Source organism: Anomalospiza imberbis, chromosome 4 (assembly GCF_031753505.1).
Source record: "Anomalospiza imberbis isolate Cuckoo-Finch-1a 21T00152 chromosome 4, ASM3175350v1, whole genome shotgun sequence".
Taxonomy (NCBI): Eukaryota; Metazoa; Chordata; class Aves; order Passeriformes; family Viduidae; genus Anomalospiza; species Anomalospiza imberbis.
In genome coordinates this window covers 65,688,319-65,705,969 of record NC_089684.1, presented here as the reverse complement: position 1 = coordinate 65,705,969, position 17,651 = coordinate 65,688,319, and the positions used below count along the sequence as shown (strand labels likewise).

Genomic DNA, 17,651 nt, shown 5'->3' with positions numbered 1-17,651 from the left:
CAGAAGAGAAGTGTGTTTGCAGTTGTTCCCACTTTGTAAATCTTGACCCTTACCAGGAGGGACCAGGGAAGGGATGATGCAGTCATTCTGTTTGTATTGACTGCTTTTCCAAAACATATATCTGTTGAGACATGGACTAGAGCAATATTCTTAAATTGGTAAGAGCTCTGATGCCTCCAATCTCCTAGTATGTTAAACAGATGGAGTCCCTTGAGCTCTGAAAATCCTGTTCCCCAAACAATTTAGTTCTTGGAGTCATCACTAGGAAAGTGTACATTTAAAGAGACAAAGCCAAGTTTTCTTCAATAGTAATGGACTGTCTTGAGATAATTGTATCCATATTCATGGTAATCCTTTTATTCCTCTATCTTGCCATCATGTCTCTTGGAATTCTCTTTCAACAAAAATAATCTATGTGAGCAGAAATAAGATGTGTTTGATCTGTGCTGCTGTGGTCTCCATACAAGGCATTCAGAGAGTTCTTGCTTAGTACCAGTGCACTGGTACATAGTGAAAAAGTTTTAAAACTCAAACACGCAGTATTTGTCAATAAATTTCAAATTGTACTGCTGAACATTGTGCACAGCTTTCATTAGTATGAATTAAATTAACATTTGAATGTTCTTTCATTGGGGGGGCTATAATTACATGAACTACTCACTTGTATTTTGTCGTTCAAAGTTGGTATGTAATGTAAAATTTCAAATGCGCATTTAAAAAAGATAATTGGAGATTGTTTTTCTGATTTGGTTTGTTCTCAGTATGCCTTCTGCCCCTTTAATTGTATATGTTTTGGTGTTCCTTCATCTCCACCTTTTTAGTGCAGATTTTTAGCTTGTGCATTAGAATGAGTAGATTCTCAAGTACTGCAGTTCAATTTTAACCATTCTTTCAAGGATAGTCTAGATTTTTACTTTTCCTCCCCTTTGAGTTATATTCTTGTGTTCTTTCTCCTTTATTTGAGCTTTTTACTGTCAGTGTTCCTTCCATATATTAGAATAAACAAAGGGACATTCTCAGATCCTAAAGACAAGGAGAATTTGGATGGCTACAGATTACTCCCTCTTAGAGGTGGAAGTGAAAGAATGTGGAAAAGCTTTAAAGGAGTAGTTCTTGCTAATCTTTCTGTCAGTAGTGGAAAGAATCTTTACAGCTAAGAAAAAGGCCACTACTTTTTTGTCTTCTTTCCTTGTTGAAAAATCTGATTTTAATGACTTCCACTATTCCTTGTTTTTTCAGCTTGCCTGGAAGGTATTGTTTGACATGTACAGTAGTGATTTCTCTTTTTTTTTTCTTTTCCTGCAGATTATTGGTAGAGAAAATCTTTGCTCAGTATCTTGTTCCACACAATTTGGAAACGGAAGAGCGAATGAAGTGTTTGTACTATTTGTATGCTAGCTTGGATCCAAATGCTGTCAAGTAAGTATAGTTTGTATTCAACAAATACTTGCTTTCTTAGGCTTTTCTAACACCTCTGTTGTCTTACTTGTATTATATAACAAAAATACAGCTAATGGATGCTTAGCTTTATTTGCGAGTAGCATAGTAGTTGAAAACATTTCCCTTTTATATACAAACCTGACCCATCCATTAGACAAGAGGATCCCATGATATTTGAGAAGAGTGGGTTTATCCATTCATTTTCATGCAGGCTTAAAAGTGTGCAAGTGATCACTTTTAGGTTTGCTCTGTATTAGGAACCATGATGAAGGTGTCTGTAACTGAATTCTGGTTGATGGTGGACTGTTTTTTATTTGGGTGATTGTAAGAAATACTACAGGTGTCCTCCATATGTTAAATTGTTCCTAGAAGAATAAGAGAGATGATGTTCTGTAAAAAGAGAAAATCAGTTCCACCTTGTTTTCAACACTTATTTTTAATATTTGGTAGGTTTTGATTGTACCTTACAGGTGTTGCACTTCTAAGATAAATAAATTAACAATCTTGTTAGTTAAAACATCCAGCATGTTTTTGTCATGAAGAAGCTTTTCTTTTCTTGTTTCCCGTTTTTGCAGAGCACTGAATGAGATGTGGAAGTGCCAGAACATGCTAAGGAGTCATGTACGAGAATTGCTGGATTTGCATAAGCAGCCCACTGTACGGTTTTGAAAATATTTATACTTTATCCAGTGGATCTATGGGACTAATTTACTGGAGGGTTTTAATACTGTATTATTGATTCAATGTAACTTCATTATTCGTTGATTTCTGTATGTAGACAACATTCCATTCTCACGAAGTAAAGTAACTTTCTGTAAAGCTTGAAGGTATATGACCTCCTTCTGTTGATCATTCTTTCTAGTACTGCTCAAGAGCTTTGGAACAAGTTTTAAAAGTTTCACAGGTTTTTGTTTGCTTTTGACAGACCTTTTTTCTTTCTCACTTTCTAAGAGAATTTGAAAATGGAATATGTTGTTACATAAAGCAATGATTTCTTTGTTGGTTAGAAAAAAAAAGTTTTAAAGTATTTGTACTGGAATTTTACTAATAGAAATTTGAAATAGAAGAGCATCGCTTTGAGGTTTTGTGAGAGTGGCCTTGTGGGAATTTTCTGTTTTGGAGGGTACTGGAGACTTTTTCCTGATTTTAACCTTAAATTAATGAATTTTTGCCATTCTTTGATGTTACAAGAAGATTTTTCACCTTTCTGTAGTAGCTGCTAATGATAGTTATATTTTTCTAGAATCTATTCTTAAAACAAAAACATAAAACATAAGATTCAGGAGTAGAAAATAGTGCTGCAGAAGAGCTAACAGCTTAAAGGTATATTTTATAAAGGAGATATTGCTGATTTGTTTGTCTGTTTTTGCTGTTGTCCTCAGTCAGAAGCAAACAGTGCTGCCATGTTTGGAAAGCTGATGACCATAGCAAGTAAGTGTTAATAACTTTCTATAAACATTCTATAAACTACTACAGCATTCCTAGAAGCTGTATTTCTGTGAATCTTAGCCTGCTGAAGCTGCAAATTTATCTCACATTAAACTGTTTGTAATCATACAGAAAACCTTCCAGATCCTGGGAAAGCACAAGATTTTGTGAAGAAATTCAATCAGGTTTTGGGTGATGATGAGAAACTTCGGTCCCAGCTTGAACTGTTAATTAGCCCTACATGTTCTTGTAAACAGGCAGATGTCTGTGTGGTAAGGAAATGGAAAACCAAACTTTTATACCATAAATGTTTGTGCTTAAAACTGCTACCTGGAATTAATGGTCACCTTAGTTACCTAAATATGGTTTTTACTTGTTTCCAATTTTCAAAAAAATGCCTTTTTGATTAACCTGTAGAGATTAGGGAAAAGATAATTACGATCATTATCTTAAGAAAGCATTAGCTTTATTGCTTCCTGAGATTGTAAGCATCAAGCATAATGTCTAAAAGACCAATTTATTTCTTCAAAATATTTTATTTCAAATGCTTGTTTTGTGGTAGGGTTCCCAAACTGTCTTCTCAGGCTGATTCATCTTTGAAGTACCAGCAAGTCATCTGTTACCATCTGCATATTATTAATTTATTTTTCATCCTAGAATAGTATTTTGAGATCACTCTTTTTCTCATGTTGTTTATCCTCTTTGACAAAAATACACACCTTAATATTAAAGTGTACTTTTCCAGGTTATGCCAAGCACCACAGATTTTTTTAATGGTCTAAGGCAAAATAAGCAATTTCATTGACAGAAGGATCACAAAGAGTATCTATGAACAGAAATAGACTTCTTGGGTTTTGTCTAATGGCTCAGAAATTTTACAGGGAAGAGACCGGGAAATTTTTTTCATTGTTATGAAATCTAATATACTACAGGGTTACCCACAGTTTTCTGGATTACACTTGACAACAGACATATACATTCTGTGCACTGCACTTCACTCTTCTTTAAAGCTATTTTGAATCTGGGCTGCAATTCTTAAGAACACCTGAAGAACTCTTAATTAGAAACCTATTTAAATAACTTTGTAAAGTATGTCTGCTTTGAACGTTACATGATAAAGAGAGGTGTGGAGATACCCACAGCCCCCTCTTAAAAACATTTCATTGATTATGTAGACAATCTCTATGGTAAAAAAAAAAAGTAACTATATTTAGCTTACTCAACATGTTAAAGAAGTAAGTAATTCCTGTTTGTATCTAACATTCTCGTAGAGGGAAATAGCCCGGAAACTTGCAAATCCTAAGCAGCCAACAAACCCTTTTCTGGAAATGGTCAAATTTCTTTTGGAAAGAATTGCCCCTGTACATATTGACTCAGAAGCCATTAGGTAAGTTTGAAAGATCATGAAGAATTGACTCATGAATTATTAAATTATGCTAGAAATAGCGAAAGAAAAAATAATTTTCTTGGTTTTTAAATCGGTCTGTCCTAGTACTAAATGTGTGGGTGAGTTTTAAATCAAAATTATGTAGATGCATTCATTCCCAGCAACCTAGAGGATGCAACTTTTTTTGATGCTGCTTTGCTGTGCTGTCTGTAAAATAATTCTAAAAATGTAGTAGTTCATGGTGAAAATTCTGTTGTGGGGCTTCAGGTGAAAACTGTGAACATAATTTTCACATAGTTTACTGCAGCACAGTCTTCCATATAGTATCTGAATTAATTAGCTTTTGTGGGATTGTGTAAGAGAATGTTTTGATTTCTTTTGAGACTTGTCTGGCAACCTAATTACGTTCTGAAACTTCTACAAGTATGTGTTGATCTATTGCCACCAGCATGGTGGGGGGTTTTTGGATGGATTTTTTTCTTCCCCCTAAAGAATTCATTTTGCAGAAAGTGAAATAAGAAGGAAAAGGACTAATGTAATAACTTAAAAATAGCAAAAACCAAACAGCAATGCCAACACCACCCCCAAAGGTCTGTTGCTTTCCATTTATGTGTTGTGAAAACCAAGTAATCTTGCTTGAATCTCCAGCCTTTAACATTGTTATACTTACTTGTTTGTTCCTTTTTTGTATTTCTCATTTCAGTGCACTAGTAAAACTAATGAATAAATCCATAGAGGGGACAGCTGATGATGAAGAGGAGGGTGTAAGTCCTGATACTGCTATTCGTGCAGGGCTTGAACTTCTCAAGGTAATCTACATTAATGCAGCTGTAACGGAAGGGGCAAAAGGGGCACGAGTAGCAAATTAATGTTAGCATGGACTTAGTGGTTATTACTTAGAGATAATTACTTCTTTAATGTATGAAACTGGTTATTAATACTCACTTGAAAGAAGAATAATGGAAGAGATGGTTTGTTGGAAGAAGTATGTTTTGAAAAGGGTGCTGAGTGTTGAAATTTACATGTTAAAGCAGTAATTGGTTTCTGCTTAGGGAAGTAGTAGAGAAGAAGGTGTAGAGGTAAAGTGAGAGACAGGGAAACTGGGAGAGACACCTTTTTTAGGGTGTGTATGACTCTGGAAGGAGAGTAAGCAGTTAGCTCAAGAGCCACCTTAAAGAGAAAAAAAAGGAACTTGTGTTCTAAGTGGTGCTGATAAGTGGAAGGAGGAGAAAGAAGGATTTGAAGTATCTGGAAAACAGTAGCCCATGTTTTGTTTGTAGATGTCTTAACCTTCTTAGGTTCTTTTCTGCTCGGGGGCTATAGATTCTGGAGAAATTAAAATTTCAGTTCAGTTAAATTAGGTTGAAGAGTTCTTAAATAGATTGCAATATAAACAAATACTCTTGAATAAGTGTTCATTTGGAGAAATGTGTTTTTATATATTCAAATAATGTAGTATCTTACAAAATACTTGGAGGACAGGGGGACCTGAAAAGCAAAACCTAGATGACTTTATTTGAAAATTTATAGATAATCTTCTCCACAATGCAGTTATTGAATGTAGGAGTTTCGTATGGGCATGTAACAGCTATTTATGGTGATTGTAATGTCCATAAACAAGCCATAATTTTATTTTTCTGATTATTCATTTACTATTAATAAATATACCTTTGTTTTAATGTGTGTCTGCAGGTTCTGTCCTTTACACATCCTACCTCGTTCCACTCTGCAGAGACCTATGAGTCTCTACTGCAGTGCCTCAGGATGGAAGATGATAAGGTAGCTGAGGCAGCCATACAGATTTTCAGAAACACGGGTCACAAAATAGAAACAGACTTGCCACAAATAAGATCGTGAGTATTGTTACGTGCTGCTTTTCCTATCTGGATTTCTGCCTCTTGATAGTTTATTCAGTGTGTTGCCCCTATCTAGTCTTGTTAATATGAACAGCTTCTTTTCCATGATACTGATTTCCTTCAGTACCTTTCCGTCCCTATCCCTTCATTTTTTAATTCTGTGCTCTCACACTTTTTATGTGTTTATTGAATGTGTTAGGTACTTCTTCAAAATCTTCTTATAATAGACATTAAAACCCGTGCATAGCAAATCTTTCAGGTAACAAAATAAGCAAAAATACAGCAAAGATATGATTACTTGGCATAATTTCTACTAATATCTGTCCTTCATACAATTTTTCCTATCTTTGTAAGGAACGCAGATACAATCTCTGATATAGTTAACAGCTGTGTTTGTTATTAAACAAGATAGGAAGCAAAATCTAAAAACAAGCATGAATTTCTAGCAAAGAATCATGGTCTGTCTGTAAGTTGTCATGCAGTTCATGCTGTACTGCTGATTAGAGCTGCATAATCTACTAGGTTTTCACAGACTATTAAATACCTTGTGAGTAACATCTGAAACGTTAAAATCAGCCTGTCATTAACTGACTTGTCCAAATAATAAATCACAGGTTTCAAGTTCTCATATATTGAAATAGTATTTTTGATATTGCCATGCTAAAATGCATATCAGTGTACACTTTTAAGTTTGCTCTAAATTAAAGCTGTAACCTCAGCAATTCTTGTGAATGGGGATCAGATTTTGGACAAAAGAAAAATATCACAAATACAGGCATGAGATACGTTTTAAGACATTTGTAGGAGTAAAAAGAAAGAAAAGCCCAGCAGTCCTCATTGCTAGTACAGTCCCCTGTATAGTCCCCAGTGTCTTTGGTTCCCCACCAGAATTTAATCAATACTCTATTGCTGGGCTGTATCATGTTCTTTCAAAGGATCTGGCATTGCTGACACTTCTTTGACTTTTTGCCTTAGCCAGGTATTGGTGAAGTTTAGTCTGGGAGGTCTCAAAAATGTAACTGTCAAAGTGGAGGTGGCAACCTTGGTATGGTTTCCAAGCAAGTCAGGTTGGCATTCTGAAAAACCATGTCAGTGTTTACAGCTGACACAAAGAAAGACATCTGAGGACAAGTAGATGTTCCAGACTTCATATATTCAGAAATCTTTATCATAAATTATCTGATACAATCAACAAGACAGTTTGTTTCAAGGGACCTGTTTGTATTTTGGGGGTTTTTTTAAATGTTTCTGTGAGCAGACGACTTGCTGTCATTTGAAGCAGTGTTCACCAGCAGCAGCTCAAGTTCTTGTTCCATGTATAGGAAATGAATAAGGGGTTTTGTACCAGTTCATGGACAAAGACTGCCACGTGACTCAAGACCCTGATGAAAGCACTGGCCGTGCTCAAACAGAGCCTGTGGACCATGTGTAAACTTGTAGATGTAAACATGTAAAGTGCATGTCAACATTTCAGGTTTCACCTTTTGCAGACTTGTGTCAGTTGGGCTGTGCTAAGGTGTGGTTTGTAACAGCTGCACCAAGGCCTAGCAAAGACACTTTAATGTACGTGTACTTAATACCATGAAAGCTGTAGGTGAGGCATTGAAGCTGCTGAGGTAGTGTCTCAGCTGCTGAGCTCCGAGGGGACAGGCCTGCCTTCCAGCACTGCCTGGGGAGTGACACTGAACAGTCTGACCAGCCTGGACCTGGTATCGGGGGTGGCTTCTGCCCTGCGCTTTCCTTCCGTGCCTTCTGATCAGCAGATAGATTGCAGGAGATTCAAAATCTCACAGCAAAGCAGTTGTTTACTTGGGTATATGTTGTGATTAAAAGTTCTGGTTATAAAAGCCTGTAAACACACTGATGTTCAGTGGTTATTCTTAGCTTTCACAGATTTTCTTCAGCCCTGTCATTCCCAGGTTTGGATAGTAAGTCCAGGAATTCATCCTACCTGAAATTGTCATGTTGCCCCCACCTTTCATTTGTCTTCCTAAGTTGCTTTATTTTGATCATTATTTTCTTTCATGTTTAATTTTTTTTTTCCTGTGGGCTGTTTCCTTGTATGTGTACAGTCCGATACTCAAGTATTGCTAAATACAGTTCCATCACGTTTTTTACTTTGATTGTGATCTTTCCCGAACAGACTTGAAAGGAACACTTGATTTATAAAATAGTGATGATAGATTTGTGTGAGTGAAGATACTTATTTTTTTGTAGATTGCAAATTGTATTTTGAAGTATTCTATTTACTGTTCACACAGAACACTAATTCCGATTTTGCATCAGAAAGCAAAAAGAGGCACTCCTCATCAGGCAAAACAAGCTGTTCACTGTATACATGCCATATTTTCAAATAAAGAAGTACAACTTGCACAGATCTTTGAGGTATGTGTTGCCTTTTTGTTTTTAAGATTTGTTTCTGTTATTAATTGATACTAGTAATTAATTTTAATTCCTAATGTTTATTAAAAGGTAAAAGTTTATGAAGTCAGGAAGCCTACAGGTGTATGGTAGTTAAGTCATTAATTTTACAATCGCAAGTTATTAATATTTGTGTCTTCAAGTCACAATTTACTTATATTCCCATGTCTGATAGATGAAGGTTTTTCTTTTTGTCTGCATGGGAGAAGTTTGGGAGAGGTAAGCTAAACATGCTGGCCTGATCCACAGCAAAACCCATGGGGACGTGTTCAGGAGATACTAAATGAGAGATAACATGCCCTGCTGTCAAGTGGGATTGAATTACCCAACTTTAAGGTCTTTACACATACAGCCCTGCCTCACTAAGGCAGTTAGTGCAGAACAACTTGGCTGTAAGCTCAAACATCAGCTTACTGCTCACTTTCTGCTCCCTCAGACAAGTTATTAAGCAAAAAGACTTTCTGTACAGAGCAGTTTATTACTTCTCACTGTAGTCTTTTAAATAATAACATTATTAATCTACACTTGTAAAATATTTTTGGTTCTTAATCCTGGCTGTCTTTGATCCTGTGCATAATTTATAAGTGTGAAAAGCTTTGAATTAGGCTTGCAGAGTTGGATTTCTGCTTAGATTTCTGTGAGAGTGCTTGTTCCCTCCCTAATACCAGAATCTGATGCAGTGGTGTAAGGTGATACAGGAATTGTCCTGGTGACTGTTACCTGGAAGGTAAATACTGACAGCTAGTAGAAATAAATGTCTCTGGTGGTTTCCAAGGTTTTGGCTGCTGTTTTCTGCCACTGGCAGTTGGGATTCAGGTTTTCACAACTTCACAACAAAATTAAGTCAAAGTTTTTTCCCATGTCACTCAGGTTTGAATGTGTTTCACGTTAAAATGAGAATATAGAATTTGTTTTGCCCTTACCTTATATGAGATTTTTATTTACTCTGTTGAATAGGAAATAGTATACTTTATATTTCTTATTGGTAACTTTATTAATTCTTTTGGAGAAACAGTGAAATGCATCAACGATACAGGAGTAAAATAAACTATTTTAAGACGTGTTAATTTGTTAACTGAAGCTGATTTTTTTTTTTTTTTTCCTTCCCCAGCCTCTTAGTAGAAGTTTGAATGCTGATGTACCAGAACAACTTATAACTCCCTTGGTCTCTTTGGGTCATATTTCTATGTTGGCTCCAGACCAATTTGCTTCTCCAATGAAATCTGTTGTTGCAAATTTCATTGTGAAAGACCTCCTAATGAATGACAGGGTAAGATTATCTTTTTTTTTTTTTTAAGTGCTTATTATGCTGTTAGCCTTTTATGAATTCTGTGGAGAATAGAGCTTTTTGTCAAATGAGTCTATAAAGTAATGTTCTGTAAGTGGTTAGTACAGTGATAATTGCATTATAAAAGGTATTTTTTGTAAAAGAAAGCCTAATCCATTACTTTCTTCTGTTTTTACTTCTTCATTTTCTGTATGGATTGAACCAGTTTGTATACTTACATGAATTTCTATAGTCAACAGGTGAGAAAAATGGAAAATTGTGGTCTCCAGATGAAGAAGTCTCTCCAGAAGTACTAGCAAAGGTCTGTTATCTGCTGACAGCAATAATGTGTATATCTGCAATTAAAAATTTACTTTTCTTCAAGCTGTGCAATGGGGAATATTAGAATAAATCCCTTCAAGTGTTTTTATATTAGTCCTACTAGAATATTTTTGTGCATTATACACAAAACTGATAAAACTGATAGAAACTATGCATTCACTTACTGATATTAATTATTCAGAGCATTGAGAAGATCTAGAAATTCAAAAGTTTAGTTTTCCTTACAAGATAGGTGATTTTGACATTACTGAGTTGTAAACAGATTTGAAATAAATTGAGACCCTGATGAATGGGAATCTAATTATGGCCATTTCTAGGAACTTTTATCTAGTTGCTTTTACTTATAATCATTTATCAAGTATTCTGCATCCTTTGCAGATGCAAATCTGCAAAGACAGTGGACCATAGTTGTTGTCTCCTGAGGTCAGAAATACTGCTTCTTCTTCTTCACTCTAAATATTTACTGCTTTGTTCTGTTCCTTTAAAAATGTATCAGCTCTAATACACAGAAATCTATGAGAATTTCAGTTTGAAAACAGTAGGTTTTAGTAACTTACCAACTCTGGCAAGTAAGCTGATTGTTGATTTGTTTGTGTGCGATAGGTGCAGGCAATTAAACTTTTGGTACGCTGGTTGTTGGGTATGAAAAACAACCAGTCAAAATCTGCAAATTCCACACTCCGGTTGTTGTCAGCTATGCTCGTCAGCGAAGGAGACCTGACAGAACAGAAGCGAATCAGGTCAGATTTTGTTCCTTGCAGACTTCCATCTATTTTGTTTTAGAATTTCAAAGAATGTTGGTTCTTTTAGAGTGCTTGTGGAATGTTCAGGTCAGCACCATGTCGGCTACAGATCTGATCAGAGTAGTAATATTAGGAGTGGAGTGACAGCATGAAATTATGTTAGATACTCCCTTTATTGCAATTTGCTAATGCCTACAGAGTTCCAAATTAGATGATTTTCCTAGTAAAAGACACTGTAGAGAGTAGAACATCTGTGGATGTATCTTTGAAAATAGAGTGATAACCACCTCCCAAGCATGTTTGATTTTATCTTGGGTGGAGCTTCTTCATTCCAACTGCACCTCAGGCAGCTGCACCTCAACTTCATCTTGACGGTGAAGGAAGGAAAGAGAGAAACTGTAGCAAAAGCATTGCTTTCATTTAGATAGTGATAGGAAAACAAGAAGCTTGACTCATCTACTTTGAGTAAAACAATGAAATGAGAGTTTTTTGGTGGGGAAAGTAAAGAACTTTATTTTTCACAAATTTGGTAGGGTTAATTTAGCTTGATCTGGAGCTGTGTTACTGGGACTTCATTGATTGGTCATTGGTCTTGTAAAAAGAAGAAATTGAGACACGCAGGTAATTTAAGGATAGTTGTGGTGAGCTGTGATTAATTATTTGGGGTTTTCTCTATCATGTTTAGTAAATCAGATATGTCTCGACTGAGATTAGCTGCTGGTAGTGCAATAATGAAGCTTGCACAGGAACCCTGTTACCATGAAATAATTACCCCAGAACAGTTCCAGCTCTGCGCACTCGTCATTAATGTAAGTAACTGCATTAGAATTGAAGTGACCCTTAATTGAGTTCTGAGTCCTTATGTCTGAGCTTTTGTTGCTGCTACAGAGTATATTCTGTTCCTCACTGCAGCCTTCACAAGAGTTATTGAAGTTTCAAATGTTTATAGTAGTGCTACTTCTGTTCCTATTTTTAAAAAGCCTCTTTATAATTCTACCTTGAATGCTTTTTTTTTTTTTTTTTTTTAAGACCAGGATTTTGATGGTTGTACTTTCATGATTTGTGTTGCTGTAGGATGAGTGCTACCAAGTGAGGCAGATATTTGCCCAGAAGCTGCATAAGGCACTTGTGAAGTTACTACTCCCTTTGGAATATATGGCAATCTTTGCTTTGTGTGCCAAAGACCCTGTGAAGGAGAGAAGAGCACATGCCAGACAGTGCTTGCTCAAAAACATCAGTATACGAAGAGAATATATTAAGCAGAATCCTATGGCTAATGGTTAGTATTTCACTAAAATTGTTAAGAATACAATAGTACTAAACTGCAAGGCATAATTATTAAACCTTAAGCAACTGGCTTTACTAAAGAAACACTATATAAGTTTAATCTGTTTTCTCATCTTTATATTAGACACATTCAAATCTAAATTTACTTAGTTCAGTATTAGCACAAACTATAAAATACTCCTCTGTACATTGCTAAGAATTATGGATGTAAAATACAGTACTCTAAAGGTTGTAGTTGTTTTGCTCAAAAAACAAAATTTTGTGTCATGATATTTTTGGGCTTTATGACCTTCTTTCTGAAGCAAGACCAAGTAGTTTTGTAGTAGTAAAACATGTTCATTTTTTAAAAATGATTCATTAAAAGTAAAGTCAGTAGGAAGAACATGCAAGTCAAAATTTTACATTTCATGTTTGAAAAAGTTGTACTTAGAAAAAGTTTTTCTTATGATGCACGTGTATGTGTAATATAGAAGCAATTTTTTGTTGTTGTTCCTGTAGAAAAATTGCTGTCCTTGCTGCCTGAATATGTGGTACCATATATGATTCACTTACTGGCACATGATCCAGATTTCACAAAACCTCAGGATGTTGATCAGCTTCGTGATGTCAAAGAGTAAGTGTCTTACTCTAGATTCTAGAATTCTTATGCTGAGAATTGTTCTGCACTTGGAAAGAAACTGATTGGAAGAGGAAAAAACTAATTAGGAAGAAGAAATATTTGTTTTATCAACAGTGCCTTGCAACCCAGTAAATGGAAAATGGAAATATGGAACACTAACCATGGGAAGAAGGCATCAACAACTGCTTAGCAGTATATTCTGAAAGTCCAGATAGTAACCTGTAGGTCATACTGTAGCATACCAAATTAGTGAGTTGTGTATGCTTCTAAAGTAAGTAATGATTTTAGGGTCTTGTCTTTGTGCCTAGGAATATTTATAGGATGTCAAGTAATGTTAGTTCAAACATTTTGGAACTTTTAAAATAGGGTGCTTCTCCAAGACTTGAAAACAATGAGGCTAGGTAGGTCCTGCCTCACTGGAATCTTATTTTCCCCTTCCTATGCAAGCCTACTAAAATTCATTCTAAGTTTGCTGCTGACCTACCATTTGCACTATACATCAGCAGTGCAGGCTTGGTACTTCTTAATGTATTCAGCACAGATTACTGTGTACAATACCATCATACTTGGCAGGAGCTTGTTCTTTACTGTTTCCACATTCAGACCTTCTTGTGTGTGTCAAATAATATTTCACATCTTACTTAAACTTCTTTTACTCCTTATGCCTTGCAGTGAATTTTAAAATTTTTAAAAATAATTAACACTTAAGAATTGTGAAAGCATGTTGTCTCTCCCACCACACAGCTCTGGTTTTAGTGTTTTAGTTTTTTGTTGTAGTAATTTTTGACGAAACTGAGCTTTGTTGGTTTTGTATTCGGCATGTATAGCCACATACTACAATATTCATCATCCAAAAAGCAGTTCTTTTTTGGCACCAATAGACTAGTTCAGATCTTAATGCTTTTTGCACCTTCACTTCTCACAGTCCAAGTCTGATTCTTTCTCTAAATGAAAAGTTTGGTGTGTTCTGATTTCTGAGTTGCTTGACTCATACCTGAATCAGGTGTGAATTCAGGTCAGACCTGAAGTCAGTGAAGATTTTTCACCTTACCAACAAGTCTACATTTTGTCCCAGCACTCTCTGTTCCTGGCAACATCTGAAAGCATCCTCCAGCATGTACTTTATCCAAAATGCATGGGAACAAGTTCTGATTTGCAGTCACTGAGTTAATACTTTCTTTGAGAAACACTTTCTAGTGTGTAGAGCTTTTTTGGACAGTCCTTGTATAGCTTTTCTTTGTTGTTGAATTTCCTCCCTCATGTTTGTCACAGACTTGCTGAACTAGCCAGAAGGGACTGCTCCAAACAAAGAAATACTCTGTAGGGGAATTTTGGCAGGAATACTTCTCTGAAGAGTCTCCTGAGATATGAGAAAAATGTTTTCCATTCAATGTGATACAGTGTTTCTTTTCACAGCTCTGAATGTCTTAGTGTTCACTTTAAAGTGTTAACATAGATGCTCGCAAAGTTGTAAAAAACTGCTTTTGCAGTGTGTTTTGTAGGTGTCTCCCTAGTTTGTCTTGGTTTACATGGCCTAGATACAGTGATGTATAGAAAATGCATGCTTAGCAGTTCCTGAACCATTATCTGTGATACTGTTACTGATGAAGGTTTTTAAGCTTATCCTGCAGGGGTATGTTTGGGGTTGGTTGTTTTTTATCTTTATACTATCTCAAGCATCTGTCTCTTCCTAATTCATATTCTGAAATCACTGAAATGGATACAAAGAATGATTTTATGTGACTGTGTTCCTCTAGGTGCATATTTTTTTAACATAAAATCCCACTGGTGTTTTGGACAGGTCTTGTTCAAAGTTGATAATTATTTATGTAATTTGCTGACTTAGTGAGAAAGTCAAGCTATTGAATTTGACATGAGTTAACTGGAATTACCAGAGTATAATGTGTTCTCAGTAGTAATCTTGGGGTAACACTGGATTTTGCAGAACCTGGGTCAGGGCGGTATGTTTCTGGTCCTGTATTGATCCTATTCAAGTTCTTGAAAACAGTGGATACATGGATGTAAAACTGTCTAACAGATTGATTACTGTAGCCTTTGTAGCTCATGGATGCAAGTCAGACTAGAGACATCTTAGTTTCTTGAACATCAGATAGCTCTGTAAGTATTTTGATGGAGCATTAGCCTCTGAGCTTTTGAGAGAAATGTTCCTTCATCTCTTTCATTACAGTTTGTATCAGGTAAGAAGATGGGGGCTTTTGTGAACAGGGAATTTGTATGTCTTTCCCAACTAAGTACTGTTTTACCTTACAGTGACTGTTGACCCTCTAACCATATGCAGTGGTGGAGCTTGATAGCAAATGATAGCATGGCTGGACCAGTTGGGCTTTATATCATAATTGACAAATTTTTAAAACAAACTTTCAGTCAAAATTAAATGTAGTCTCACTATAAGTAAGCTAGATTTAAAGAAAGAAACCTAGGAAGGCTAGTTCCATTAAGTCTTACCTGGGAGAATTTTCCTCCCATATGGAACATTAGGAAGAATCTGACCTGCTTTTTGGATCTCCTCTCCTATTTGAAATGCAGTATTAATCCACCTCGTGTGGATAACTGTCTAGCAGCAGCATGATTTGTTTAAGCCTGCCTTGAGCATGTTCATAGTCCACTGTTGACAGGGACATGGTGCTCAAAGTAGTGTTTACAGAATTTCATTTGGGTGATGATAGCACCAAAATTACTGTTTCTCTTCATATGTGGAAGAGAAAAAAGTTGATTGGCTGAGCAGTATTTACAGATTTAATAATAAGCACACTAATTTGGCAGGTTTACTCAAAGGAGTACAGTTAAGACTGTGTGTGGTAAAAGTCTAGACTCTGTTTACACCACTATATGAAGTTACCTGTTTTTGTCTTCAAATTGATTTTGGTTTCTTAAGAAAAAGCTAGTACAGGTAACAAAATTTTGTAAAACTTAGCTGTATGTAGGAGCTGTAGTATAAAAGCTGGAGTGTAATTGCTTGTGGTTTTATGGCTTTTTAGGTGCCTGTGGTTCATGCTTGAAGTTCTGATGACAAAGAATGAAAACAATAGCCATGCCTTCATGAAAAAGATGTCAGAAAACATCAAGCTTACCCGAGATGCTCAGTCTCCTGATGAGCCAAAGGCCAATGAAGTAAGAAATGCAGTTGAGATTAGTGCTGGGTGACGAGCTGAGGGTTTCACAAGCAGGATTTGCAGGAAGTCTGAAAGAGCTAGCTCTGACATTTTTATGTTTTTTTAAAGACACTGCTAATTGCAAGCACTGTCTGTATGTTTCCAATCTCATTGCAAAACCTTGCTGACCTCAGCCAGTACGTAATACCTGCATTTTTTAAAAGTATTTCTGCTATTGCCTGCCTTATTTTAACAACTGCCTAGTTTCCTCACATAAGTATCTTCTGCTGTTGGGAGAGGAAATATTTCATTATACAGTTATTGTTAAACCCATTAGTTTCTGCAGAGATGAGAAACCGTTTAAGGTGATTTGATTGAGCAAGAGCTTCAATTGTACAGCATAGTCATGTAAAGTATTACTAGGTTTTATAAATAGTATCATATGAAAAATGAGGACTTCTCCATGTGTTTTAAGACCCGGCAGAATGGTTAATGATATAATTTTTTAAAATATCCTTAGTGGTGGTTATTTAATCACATATTTTCAACTTTTTGAACTACTGCATTCTTTCTACACTGTAAAAACAGTGAGTAATTCCTGAAGCATGCTTTTCTTCTTTTTTCTCCAGAAACTTTACACAGTATGTGATGTAGCACTATGTGTAATCAACAGCAAAAGTGCTTTGTGCAATGCAGATTCACCAAAGGACCCTGTATTGCCAACCAAATTTTTTACACAACCTGAAAAGGTAAATTTGTTAATTTTATTTCCAAAGTAATAAGGGGAAATACTTTTTTTTATGATTGAGAGCTGGTTATCTCCGTAAGATAATGAGTGAGAAAATGTATATTTTATTATCAGCAATTAATTTTTAATGTCAGCTCTATGCTGTGCTGTCTGTATTATGAACACGTGACAAAAATGTTTGTAATCAGGTGCGAGCTAATTGGAATTAATGCTGATATGTTGGCATGTATTGCTGAATCATTTCATTAGTGTGATTTACATGTGCATCTGAATATATGAGAATATATGTATTTTCTGACTGTATATCTGAATTAGAATGCAAATCAGAAAAAAAAAGGGAACATTATGTTACCCATGATATGTTACTATCTGTCAGTAAGCTGTTGGGCTATTCTGCTTCCTGCACAAGTTGGTCCTCTTATTACTAGCTTTGGCAAGTACAGCTCTGCTGTCAGCAGTGGCACTACTGCTCTCCAAGAGACCTACTTCTGAAGAGTCTAAGGGGAGCACAAGTAATTCTCTGGACCAGACCTGATGGTTTAGTTGTCCTGGAGAATGTACTGGCTGACATTTTTCAGTGCCCTAGGCTGTTAATTAACAGCCTTTCCAGAGTCTGTTTAAGCAAAATTTGTTTTCTATTTAATTGTGAAATGGCAGATGCCATGTAACAGTGAGCTGGTGCCTTTATTCAGTTACAGGATTTCAGTCTGTGGAAACTCTGATACTTGGAGTGACAAAAGTAACAACTTTCAGCTTGTTTAGAGAAAATGGTACCTCTCTTCCTCTGTTAGGACTTTCCATTAAAAATGTGCAAGTGAACAAATAGGGAAAGCAATTTTGCATCATTTCAAAAAAATCATGTCACTTTCATCCCAATTTCAGTTATGGTATGCTATTATTCAGTAATGCTTGCTGTAAATCTCCACCAAACTACAAGCGTGACCTATCTTTATTAGATTGATTCATTGGTCAGCAGGTTGCATGGTGTGAAGTATGTGTA

The 17,651-nt window shown here is 35.8% G+C and overlaps 1 protein-coding gene across 7 annotated transcripts in view; it reads left to right on the top strand.

Annotated features, from left to right (window-relative positions):
* PDS5A (PDS5 cohesin associated factor A) overlaps positions 1-17,651 on the top strand; it is a 78,811-nt gene that overhangs the window by 49,372 nt on the left and 11,788 nt on the right. For all 7 annotated transcript variants that reach the window (XM_068188905.1, XM_068188902.1, XM_068188903.1 and 4 more), the window contains 16 exons: positions 1,306-1,419; positions 2,016-2,097; positions 2,823-2,871; positions 3,001-3,140; positions 4,140-4,255; positions 4,959-5,064; positions 5,948-6,108; positions 8,373-8,496; positions 9,644-9,802; positions 10,053-10,121; positions 10,745-10,881; positions 11,570-11,693; positions 11,959-12,163; positions 12,670-12,784; positions 15,790-15,922; positions 16,533-16,652. In XM_068188905.1, the coding sequence (XP_068045006.1) occupies positions 1,306-1,419; positions 2,016-2,097; positions 2,823-2,871; positions 3,001-3,140; positions 4,140-4,255; positions 4,959-5,064; positions 5,948-6,108; positions 8,373-8,496; positions 9,644-9,802; positions 10,053-10,121; positions 10,745-10,881; positions 11,570-11,693; positions 11,959-12,163; positions 12,670-12,784; positions 15,790-15,922; positions 16,533-16,652 (1,954 nt within the window). The remainder of the gene's footprint in view (positions 1-1,305; positions 1,420-2,015; positions 2,098-2,822; positions 2,872-3,000; positions 3,141-4,139; positions 4,256-4,958; positions 5,065-5,947; positions 6,109-8,372; positions 8,497-9,643; positions 9,803-10,052; positions 10,122-10,744; positions 10,882-11,569; positions 11,694-11,958; positions 12,164-12,669; positions 12,785-15,789; positions 15,923-16,532; positions 16,653-17,651) is intronic.